The sequence below is a fragment of the Cinclus cinclus genome, chromosome 4 (assembly GCF_963662255.1).
Source record: "Cinclus cinclus chromosome 4, bCinCin1.1, whole genome shotgun sequence".
Classification (NCBI taxonomy): domain Eukaryota; kingdom Metazoa; phylum Chordata; class Aves; order Passeriformes; family Cinclidae; genus Cinclus; species Cinclus cinclus.
The window spans coordinates 42843770-42856315 of record NC_085049.1 but is presented as its reverse complement, the minus strand read 5'-3'; the positions used below and the strand labels follow the sequence as shown (position 1 = coordinate 42856315).

At 34.8% G+C, this 12546-nt stretch overlaps 1 protein-coding gene across 7 annotated transcripts in view; it reads right to left on the bottom strand.

Moving 5' to 3' along the window:
• MON2 (MON2 homolog, regulator of endosome-to-Golgi trafficking) overlaps positions 1 to 12546 on the bottom strand; it is a 65571-nt gene that overhangs the window by 12519 nt on the left and 40506 nt on the right. For 4 of the 7 annotated variants that reach the window (XR_009933157.1, XM_062491967.1, XM_062491968.1 and 1 more), the window contains 8 exons: positions 11565 to 11727; positions 10779 to 11072; positions 9826 to 10024; positions 7951 to 8576; positions 4829 to 4972; positions 4285 to 4302; positions 3886 to 4014; positions 1878 to 2068 (listed from right to left, as the gene is read on the bottom strand). Coding sequence is in view for 6 of the 7 variants with exons in the window: in XM_062491967.1 (XP_062347951.1) it covers positions 1878 to 2068; positions 3886 to 4014; positions 4285 to 4302; positions 4829 to 4972; positions 7951 to 8576; positions 9826 to 10024; positions 10779 to 11072; positions 11565 to 11727 (1764 nt within the window). In the remaining variant the exon portion in view is untranslated. The remainder of the gene's footprint in view (positions 1 to 1877; positions 2069 to 3885; positions 4015 to 4284; positions 4303 to 4828; positions 4973 to 7950; positions 8577 to 9825; positions 10025 to 10778; positions 11073 to 11564; positions 11728 to 12546) is intronic. The other 3 variants (XM_062491969.1, XM_062491970.1, XM_062491971.1) reach the window with 1 other exon arrangement.

The window sequence follows — 12546 nt, the reverse complement described above, 5'->3', positions numbered from 1 at the left end:
TATACCAGTACTAATCTTATTCAGCTAAGAACATGCAAAACTGAAATGTTTAATTAGCTTTGCAAATACTTAGGACTAATTAAATTACAACAAATAGTAACATGTATTCCCAAACCAACTTTTAAGTGAATATACATTCTTCTACAATAACCTGAAAAACCTTAATTTGAATTCTTTAAATCCAACAATGATAAAGATTATTGGGTGTTAACTGATGTGGACTGCCCGTCTCAGAATGAAAGCAAGAATACTAACCACAGCTAAAAAGAAAACCAAGCCAGATACTGCAAAGGTTATTTTACATTAAAGAAACAGTGAAGCATAAAATAAAAACCTGGATGACTGAAGCGTCTTTTAAGTCATCGCGATGACCTTTTCTATTTTAAGGTCCTCCTACTTAACAGAATTTTCTTTCAAGTAAATGCAAAAACAATAGGAAGGTTTTTCACCTGGTACCCATGTAACCCTATTGATGATATCCCAAACCCATTCATTATTACAAACATTTTCACTAACGGATGTGTCTCTAAAATAAATTTTCATTGGTATTCATTTTTTGTTTGTTTTGGGCAAGCTGCTATTTATCCATCATTAGTAAATACAGCTGTGTTTGGTTGCTGACTTCTGTGTGTTTCAAAACTAAACACACACCATATTAGCATAAGGCAGTGAACAACCTTACTGCTTTCTGTTAAAAAGATTCCCTTGTTACTGAAAATCAGCGAATCAAATTCTTCATGTTCCACCTTGTTCTTTATTCTAAAACACTATTAGATAAAGTACTCCTAAAAGATGCTTGCCCACAGATGTATGCAGAAGATGGAAATTCCATACCACTACCAAGCAATTATCTAAAATACCTAACCTTCCTTAGAGTAAAAGGTTCCCTTAGTGTCTAACCTAGGAAATCTCTGCAGAACTGAAATAGATTTTTACCCATCCCCAAGGGACATAAAAATTCTTCTCTAAAGCAAGCTTTTATTATATTCTGAAAATTTACAATGTTTTGCTAATGTTACAGTCTTTTGGTTGAACAAATTAATAGGTCTAAGGCCAGGCTGCATGGGCTCTCAGCAACCTGGTCTAGTGGAGGGTGTCCCACCCATTGCAGAGTGTTTGGAACTAGATGATCTTTGAGATCCTTTCCAACTCAAACCATTCTATGATTCTGTGATTAAATTTTCTGTCTCTAATCATTATTATTTCCCACTTCTGGACTTTCTCAGCCTGCCCACTGTAGATTTAGAATGTGTTCCATTCTTTAGAGGAATCTGTCAATTTTTATAGTCATAAATTTGACTATTTCGCTACACTTTTCATGAAGTATCATAAAGTATAGTTAGTTATGAAGGTGCAGTCAATTTATCTTACGTAGAAACAAACACAACATAACTTCTAAGGGAACAGCAGTGTACGAAATAATTTTCAAAATTCACAGTAAGTGGAGTATTTCAAGATAGAACTCAGGAGAAATATATACAGTTAATGCTGTTCACCTTAATTAGAAAAAAAATACTGTTGCAACTCTGTTCAAAGTGAAGAAAGGAACAAATTGAGTATATATCAGCAACTCTTTATCAAACCTATACTAAAGGTCCTTGGGAGCCCATACAGAACACCCTGTCCTGTTCCAAATGACTATGCCTTATACTGACAGTTCAGCTGAGCTCTTTCTTGCTCTTACAGTTCACCTTTTGATTGAAGCTTTTTGTACTACTTTCTAAAAGTATAGCTTTTTGAAGAAGACAGACTGGTTACCTTTTCTCCATTATTCATTAAAACAATCTTCATATATCAAATAGTTCTACTGACATAAAGTGAACAAATTTATGAGTATTTTCCTTTAAAAAAAAATTAAAAAAGGAAATTGCATTTACCTTTTTGTGAATAAAAAATCTTCAAAAGTATTCGCTAGCTCTGGCCACATACTGTCAAATTTTCCAGAAGATGCATGCTGCCTTGCAACAGGTAGTCCAATGGAGAGAACTTTAAGAAGAGAGGACACAGCTAGCTTCCATGTGCTCTCAGAAGGACACGAATACTTCAGACTAAGAGGTATTCTAAGTGTCTGCAAAATGAAAGACAAAACAAAATTTATAGTTGCTCAGACAATCTAAGATTACAGCAAGTTTCTGCACAAGATCTCAGAGGACACTGTCATAGATGGCAGTATACACCCCTACTTTTTCTACTAGTATATGAGATGGCCTTTTACAAATGCATTTCTGAAGACAATTTATCATATACCAGCTGGCTAAAGCAAGCAGCCAAGTACAAGGTTAGAAGTCACAATTGATCCATTACCATTTACACTACGAAATCACATCCTAATTTTCTTTTTCTGTATTGCCATTCACCATTTGTGCTAAGTGTGACAAATGGGCTTTCCTAACATCTTAAGAGACCTCAGGCAGTCTGTTATCACAAGTGTATTCTGAAGAATTTAGTCCCATTCCTATAAAGCCATCCCAAGTGCTTCCACAATAAAGAGAAAAAAGCCTCATTGATTTTAAATTTTGCCTAGGTAAGTTGATCTTTAAATCTAAGATAAAGGCTACAATACAATTCAAATGTAAAGAAGATGAAACCAAAGTAAATTTTAAGTCTTTTAGATTGAAAGTCATCTTCAATATCTGTAAAACAAAGTCATTAATAAATTTTAAAACATTAGGCATATGAACTATTTACACTTAGATGCATTCCTCTCAGTATTGTTAGTCAAACCTCATAACCCGATAGTAAGTTATCTTAGAAAACCAATTATTTACTTGACATTTCAAATACATAATGACTAAATTCAGGTAGTATATGTATGCCTCCCATGCCTATAGTGCAGTCTCTGATTTGAGGAAAGCAAAGGAGGAAAGACTCACTCTCTCATAAAGGAGTCAATTATCATTAACTCTTTACAGCAAAATTTATGAGAGCTAGAATCTAACACTAGAGATAAACAGAACATTTTTTTCTGCTGTTTTTGGTCATATATATCAAATCTAATTCCAAAAGCAACATGGGGTTTAGAGACATGAAAAATAAATTTTAAAGCATTTCATATATTGCAATAGATCATACTATTATCAACTGCAAATGTTACAAAAAGTAGTATTTCTATCAGTTTCACCAATCCCATTAAATGGAAGTGGAAAACAACTGCATTAACTTCAAAATACAAATATTTAATTCATAACAGATTTCAAATAATATCACCTGTTTTTCTACACAGGAATTTCTACAAAATTTCTAAAATTTCTACACAGGAAAGTCCTGATGTCAGCCAAGTCATTGCAAACAAGCTGGGTCAGATATAGTTTTATTTTCCAGACTTCTGGAAAATATTACTTCTATTATTTACTAATTTTTTTGCTGAAATGGAATGGTCAAAAAAAATGAAGCGTTTGACAATTTCACTTGAAAGTTTCATTTGCTCACCTGTAACATTTCATAGCTGCACTGACTCATGAAGTCATTAAAAGCAAATCAAAAGTAGCAGAGCAGATGCCCTGGAAGTAAATATACCAGTCTACAGAAACTGGGCTTTGGCCTTCAATGCCATATTTGTTAGGAGGCCTACATACCACACTCAGGTGCGTAACACTATCAAAGATGAAAATTTTGTGTCCTAGCACAAATTTTTATGTTAATTTTTATCTTAACACTGAAATACTGATGCCGACATTACCCAGCTAAGAACAATACATACAGGCATTTAAATAGCCTTCCAGATTCAAAAGAAACTCTTTTCTGCTGCTCATCTTCATAAAATATCAATCTGTTTACTACAGCATGAAGCTTCCCAGGAAGTGTTTGTCACCACTAGTTGAAAATAAAACTCATGATTTTCTATATAAGCTAATTGAATTCACAGCACATGCAGGTAAAATTCACCTTAATAATATTCTGAAGAACCTTCTCTGTTACCACAGCTTTATGGCAAGCTGTCTTTTGGTATAGGTCCACCACAACTTCCAACGATCTCTCCGCAAATGGTACGTAATTCAATGCCACCCATTCCGCCTAAGAAAAGGAATGAGTAAGTTACTACATTTTATATGAAAACATACTAATTAAGGAACAGCAAGTGTATGTTTTGCACTGAACTCACTCTCAGTTTAATGCATGCAAAGTTTGCTAAGAATATGGTCCAAGCAACAAAACTTCAAATACAACGAAGTCTGGCTATGAAAATGTACTCTACATTGAAGTAAAGTACATTTTAGTTGGAGAAATGTTGCAGTCTAAGCAAGACAACTACATTAGGACAATCTTTAAGGAAATTTAACTCACCGGTGCAAATAGTTGTATCTAGTGTGATTCCATTGTGTTGCAGGACAAACAGAATAAGAAAAATTAATACATACATAATAGTTACCTCTTTGATTACACTGAATCAGATGCTCATGCTTAGTGAACAGCAGTGTACACAGATAAAAAGAATTATTGAACACGTTCCATTTCTTTACAGCATGTGCTTTTCAAAAATCTGCAGCTTGTGGGAATTTTCTCCATTCAAAATTATCATGTCGCTGTGTTAAATTTAGTATCTCTTGTAGGACAAATTATTTTAGATTAACTCACTTACAGATTCAGACACATTTGTCTGGTGTTTAAGCCACACCTTTCCTACATGAAGAAATACAAAGCATAAAAGCAAAGAAGAATGCAAAGGGAGTAAAAGAAGGTAACAAAAGCATGAAAAAAGAAAACTTACTACACAATATGCAGTTAAGTTTTTACAGACTGAACAAATACATGTTGCTGAACAACCTATATCTGAAGCTCAACTGGATTAACCAGCCAAGTGAAACAAGTGAGATTTCTAATTAGTTACCTGATTATACTTTGCATTTGCAATGTGCTTGGTTTCCAGCTGTCCATACTGTGGAGGCTTGCAGGAAAATTCTACAAAGGCCAGCAGTTGGTCAAAGATTGCAGGATACATTATCTGCATACCTTCTGAGCCCACACATATAGCCTTTATCAAAAGAAAATGTGAAAGTTTAATATGCATTTCTTGAGCTGTCGCTTTAACACCTGCATCAGTACAAGGAACTCCTACAGAAAAATCCCCAACTAAGACTATGCAAGAGTCATGCTGTATGAAAGAGTGTATAGGTCCAATAGCTTCAGGAAATGAAATTTTATTACTTTATTGAAGTAAATAAAGTGGCAAGATACCTGGGCATATATAGTTCAGCACATACAGCTATCTCATCCAATAAAAGAACTTTTTCTCCACAAGCTCTGCTTTGACTTGTCAGTAAAGTCAAGTCTCATGTAAGTCTTGTATATAGATATCAGCCACATCTTTGTTAAGTTCTACTTCAATAAACAGTTAAATCTCAGAAGTAAATCACAGAAGGCTTTGAGAAGTAGTTAACAGACTGTTTTATAGAAAGGAGTATAAATAAAACGAGAATTATATGGTTTGGTACAGCCGAAACTCATCATCTTGCTTTAAAAAGGAAAACATTTCAGAAACAGTGTGCTTATACGACCAAAAAACTCCAAACCCCCTTATACTACAGCAGTAAAAGACTAGAAGATGAGTTCTAAAGAGAAATAAAAAGACAACAAAGAACAAAACGAAGGGTGTTAAATGAGCTCAGCATACAGAAGCCTGAAAAGAGATCCAAAGCTCCCTTCCATTTCCATGTTCTTGAGTTGCAGTGATGTCCTTTGTTAGTGGAATCACATTATAAAATATATTTATTAGTCAGGGTTCCATCTGACAAATGTTAGGGTTTTTTCATGCTATTCTAACTGCAATGTTGTTGAACAACTTCTGAGAAAATCAGAACTGACCCAAGACTTCCGTATGAGCGAAGATCCTGATCCTACACGCAAACACAGTTTTTATTTCAGAGACTGCAAATATTTACATACTCTTCTTTAATGTTTCCACTAGCTTCTGTGTGTACTCCTGAGAGTATTAATTGATTTCAAGAGAGGAAGAAGGTACTCTACTCTGGCCTAAAGCAAAACCATCTGACGCATGGCCTTTGCTTCACATCAGGACTGGCTGGCTGCCTCACCATGTGAACTGCACTGTGTTTATACAGCCAAGAGGAGCAGTCACGCAGCTCCACAGAACTTACTGATATCCAAAAATACTTTAACTAATGTTTTTAGGAACTTCAGTGCTGTTGTGTTAGTAACATAAGTATAGGTGGGATGGGAGGTTTGAAGTACCATCTTATGTAAGTCTGCATTTGCAAAGGCTTGTAACTGCCATGGTAACCCACTGACACTGGGAGTGGGGAAGGGGAGATGTCTCACTTTCTCATGTAGAGTTACTGCTTTTGTTATTGTTTACAAACCTTCAGCTAAAATAACCTGACAAGAACAAGAGTAAAATAATGTGTAGTTTTTCCTCATGTTAAAAACTCTGGTAACCCCTTCTTTGAAAAGCCCTAACGCCTGTAGCCTTTGGAAAATAAGATCATCTGGATAAGGAGACTAAAAAACAGAAAAATCTGAGATGAATAAATAGACTGATCAAATGGGAAAACAGGATTTGGGCTAGACTGACCTTCTGGAAAAGGGAAGATAAAAAACGGTCAAACTGACTTTGACTTTCCTAACTAGAAAAGGATGAAAATTTAGTAGACATGACAGGTTTTAAAACTTCACGTTATTTACACACCCACTTGCAAAACTGAGATTTAATACCAACTTCTATCCAAGCAAACTGAATTAAAATTTAAACAAAGTAATTCACACCACAGCATTTCCATGGCAAGGATGGTTGGAACTAGATGACCTTTAAGGTTCCTTCCAACCCATGCCTTTTTATGATTATATTCCAATACCTTATCTTACCTTTATAAGATAAAAGGTATCTTTCAAAATATATGAATGAATATTTGTTAAAATCATCAACTAAAGGAAAGGCTGCAAGATAACAATTCTATTTTGCTTGTTTATGTTTGAGATTAATCAGCTCACACTAAGCAAGAGTGAAAACGAGACACTGAATTGATGCTTATTTGGCAGCCACCATGTGTTCTATGACCTAAATGGGGCAGGATCCTGACAGCAGCAGGGAGGCTGTATGGCCACATAGTTAAGCAAAGTAGTCATAACATGAAATCTTAAAGAGAATGAAGTCAAGTCATATGGCTATTTTAATTCTGGCATTTCCCAAGTAAGGCTGTGGGATTTTTGGTTTTTTTGTGGGGGGTGTGGTTTTTTTTCAAGGTAGTGCTTAATATAAATACATGATTTGATTCATTATCAACTCTGCTTTTTTTTTAAATAAATAAATTTTGTGAATGAGCAGTTAAGTTTGCAAGGAGATATTTTACAACTGCAAAAAGAAAGAAGTAAGTAGTACTATTTCTTTTTTTTTGGCTTTCTGAGAAAGACCACCCTCACTTGTTGTTTATAGATTAATTTGCATGAAGGGTGCTCTTTGAGGATGAGTCCTATAGTAAGAATTTCTTAAGCAGAGATGCAGCATTTTCCTTAAATAATTGATTAGTAAGAGGCAAGAATGTAGGTAATGTGCCAGAGAGCCTTCTATATTTTATGCTTTGTGTAAACAGTAAGTTCTCCTCATCACTGTTCTTTCTAGACTGTTCATGGCAGCACCTGCACATCATAGGGAACACTGTTTGTGGGACTGTTCCTCTATCTCCACATACAGACCTTTAGTATCAACATCAACAGTACTTCAATATTAGATGGACAAGTAAATGGCTACAAACACAGCACAACACTTCAGGTACTTCTGCAACCAAGCAAAAGCACATTTCATAAAGATTACACCTCTCAATGCAGAGCATCTATTTTGCAGCAGGAATGGAGATCTGATTTTTATAATACAACACACTGCGCAATTATTTATAAATAATTTTATAATAGTATTTAAATCACCAGACTATAGTTCTATACAGAAGAAGTAGTACACACTGTAGTTTATCTTTCACACACTAGAAGTTGCATTATTACCTTTTGTAAAACATCTAAAGCTGTAAGCACTGCTTCCTGTAAACTTGTCAAAACTGCTTCAGTGTAAGATGGAAGGATGAAAGGGGAAGCATCTGAACTGATTGGAACTGAAACAGCACCATGCAAAATGACACCCAGCTTTTGGAGATCATCCATGCTGAAACCAGTTTTGATGTGTTGGTAAAGAGCTGGGAATATTTGAATTAAAGCTGTAAGAAAAGGCTGGCTGGGAATGAAAGCCAATTTATCACAAGTAACTGGAGGCCTTGTACTTTCTGATCCAATCCTATACCAGCTGTTCCAGGCTGCCCACCAAAGATTCAAATCTTCAATCTCATCTGTTACTACAGGAAGTTCAGATCCATTGTATCTTCCTATTCTTTCTCCTATGGAGTCAGTTCTCATGAATGATCTGCCAAGACTAGTGGCAGCTGTCCCTACCACCAGAGGTACAGAAACATTGATGGCAGGTGGTGTCTCAGGCTTCTCAGAGTCTCGAACAGGAGAAACAATTTGTAGGATCTCCTGGAAGCTTTTCAGAGCAGCCAAGGAAACTTCATTATTTTTGCTAAGTGCTGCTGACTGGATGTGATCGAGAAGAACATCCCAGGCTTGGGAAAAGTCTCCTATTTAAAAAAAAAAAAAAAGAGAGAGAGGCAGGGGGGGTGGAAAATCAATTTGCAACTTGTTACTCTAACACATAGAAATTTCAAGAGATTAGGTGGCCACTTGAATGACTTTTATATCAGTTCAACCATAACCTGAAAGAATGAATATGTCAAAAAAACACATAAATATGAAGAACGAAACAATATACCTATGTTCATGCTAAATTTGCTAGCAAAAAAATCACATACCACATCCCATACCAGTCAAATACATTTTCTTCATTCAGTACAGTGAAACAGACTTGTTCTTATGTATACTGGATGCTTGTTGATTTCAAGAAGGGTTAAGCCCACACAAGGAATTAAGGGTCAAATCTGTACTCATGCAATGCCTTTATAAAGAATTTGTATTAAAATACTCTGACAATTGTACTGTGGAAAGATTTAATTTGAGGCATTTTTCATTAAATTTAGCCTTAACCTTCAATTTTCTATATTACTAATTACAGGGTTTGAATAATTAAAATAGTTCTATTTTTTTTATTCAGTTTTAGCTCAAGTTTAACACAGCTTAAATTCTACTACATTTCTGTAAATGACTAATATATTTACTAGCTGCTAATATGTTGATACCTGTATCACAAATGACCAAAATGAAATACAACTTATATCCAATTAATATACATTAATTGTGAACTATAGGATGCTGAACATAGATTAATCTAATGAGGACTTTTCTTTGCAAGCTATACATTCCCTATTCCTTCTGCAGTTTTTCCTCGTAGAAATTACCAAGCTATTGTAAAATATTACTAAAAACAGCTGAACAATCTAAGTGTACAATACTTCACTGACCTTACAGGAAAGTTCTCTTTACATTCTAAGAGTACTATTAAATTTGACACACTGATGCCACAGAGGAGTTCCAGCCAAGTGTTGCATTCCCTTAGACAGACAAAAGGAAAAGCATGTTCTGACAAGAACAAAGAATTATTGTTATTGGTCTACTATAATTTAAAGCTACTTAAATTGTGACTACTGAGTGTAATCTCAAGTACTGTGATACAGAAGAGGAAATCTGTACTTACAATTTTTGGCTCTACAGAGCATGAATTATTAACTTCATAATTTTCATAACATCTGAGGTGACACAACAAAAAACATTTCTGAGCTAAGATTAAAGATTCTTGCCCAGTACTTTAACTAAAAAGAACATACAAAAGCAGGAAGTTCATCATTGTGTCTTTTAAGTAGCTATAAATTTTACCTAGAGGCTGCAGTAAGTATCTTCTAGTGTTAAATATTCTTGCAACTCCAGCCAGTGTTAATACCCATGTCTCAGCCCACTGTTTCTCAGCTGTATCTCTTGAATGATGAATGAGAATGTTGCCTCCTCCTGATTCAATCTTCTCTTTGTCAGCTGTTGTAGAAGATTCTCGAACCCTATCCAGCAGGTGAAATAAGACCTGTAATAGCCAGAAATAGGATGAAAAATGCAACTTTTCAAATAACAAAGATGATTCATAGTAAAACAACAAAAAACCCAGTAATTCTTTCATTATCCTTTCTATCACTGTGTCACCCTGAAAATTCCCTTGTTCTAAACAGTTTCCACAGCAGCAAAGATTAACAATCACTCAACTGATGGCCACTTGAGAAGGACAGGAAATAGCACACTCAAACCTATCAAGAACAGTGCCAGCACCAACAGAGCAGTAAAAGTAGCACATCTCAGACATTTCACAGGTACAACAGGCAGGCTCAAATATAGCCTAAAGTTTCCATAAAGCACAACAAACATGACCATGACTCAGAACACAGAATTTGACCGATCGTCTCAAAAGATTCAAAACAGAATGCAAAGCAAGCCCATCTAATACCAGATCAGCCCAGTCACACGACCCTCAAACATCTCCATTGTCACACGAAAGATAGGTCATTCATTCTTGTAGGAAGGAAACTATCTTTTTATCAAACTCCTGAGTAAAAAATAAATAATTAGGATATTAACATTATATTTTAGAAGAGGCTTTAAAGGCCAGAGAAGACAAAGTGTAAAAAAAATAGCCAAAACCCAAGAGATCAGATTTCTGCCACCTTATCTTTAAAAAGTCTAATAAATTATCTAAGTGATAATGATTATTAAATAGTAAATGGGTAATGGTTATTAAAATGTAAATGCTCTTCACAAAACCTTCAGAGGAAACTTACACATCATACCTTCCATACTACTGTGTGCCACGTTGAATGTTGCAGTAAAGTTCCATGAGCACCAATAGTAGAAAACAATGTCTGCCCAGCGCTCTTTCTAACTGCAGGTCGGGGATCCACACACAGTTCTCCAAGTTTGGCATACAAGCATAACCAAAGACAGTCAAATGGTGATGCAGGATGAAAAGGTCTGTTCAGCATCACTCCCTTTTCTTCTGCCTGTTTCTGCAACACTGCTTCTTCTTTGTTTAGCTCCTTTTCAATTATTTCACCTCTTTGGAAAAAATAATCTGAAATATTCCACTACAAAATAAATAAGACATTGATGTTGTACAATGAAAACAGGGTAATGCTCTTAATGATCATGAAATAAATGGTCTCTTATTTTCACAAAGTATTTTGCAAAGTACATCAAGATATTAATTTCCCTACATTGGTGAAATAAGATCAGCACATAAGTATTGCAAGATCCAAAAATTACTCCTCTTTCTCAGCTTTTAATTTCCCGTTAAAGGGGGCACTAAAAAAATTATTCAAATTAAGATACTGACTAATGTGGTTACAACGCAATACTATTTCTTTTAGTAAGCCACAAATCATGGAGATTAAAGGTAAGATGCAGGCTCACTCAATTTACCTATGATTCCAAATAACAGCATGGGAGTTCAGTAAGAACCTAAAAAGTTAGGTTGTAGTTTTCATTTGTACAACTGACTACAGATAAGTTTTCATTAAAATAGAAAAGCAAAAATGAAAGCCAGAATCAGCACCACTGTAGGTTAATAAAAAACTCACCAGCAAACCAATTGAAGTTAAACTAATATTTAGCTCTTGATTGTGAAGTCCAAAGCTTCCTGCAACTTCAACAACTATCTGCAGACAAGTACACGGCATTGTAGGAAGGAAGTCAGTCACAACCAGCTGAAGACACTGGAATGCTGTCCGTATTAGGGACTCTCTTAAAAAGAGCAAAAGAAAAACAAAGTGCACACACAAGCTCATCTCACATTTCTTCAAGAGCATGAAAATATTTTTACTACCGCAAATTTGTATTAAATACTAAAAGATAAATATCAAATTAGTATTTTTGAGAAAAGTTCGCACCATTTTAAATGGGTTTTTTTGAGACATAATTTTAGGTTGAAGCTTAAAATTCTGATTAAGAGGTTTAGTCCATGTTAACTATCTGTGGAGTTGAATTTTAGACTTTCCAGCTAATTCTATATAGTGAAGTCCATTTCTCTGTTTTATAGTTCTAAGACTTGTTAGTTCAAATGTGCTAGCCAGAACATTATAAAAAGCCAAAATTGACCAAAAAAAGCTTAATTTAAGCATGATAATCTTCCACAGAGTAAGCTGTTCTGAAGAACTTCTTTTATCAGCAGTTACAAATTACTTAATTACTTCAAGTATGCCAAACAGATGGGCAGAATTTGTTCTTATTTATTAGGAAAGATGCATGCTAACAATAGTGGTAGTCTTACCTGCTTCAGTACCATATTATATCAAACAAAATCTTTTTAAAATATCTATCATTAAATAGATTCTTAATAATTACTTGGCCTTCAGAATTAGATAGTGAACAAAAACACAAAAATATAGTAGAGAACAGGTTTACAAGAAGGAGTTCTCAGAAGCAGCAAGCATTTACAACTAAAATCTTATTTAGTGAGAGACAAAATGAAGGAATCAAAAGGAATGGTGGCATGTACATAACACAAAATAGGGAAGCTGCATTTAAATTTCACTGCAGGGTTTTTTCAATGTTTAATGTACA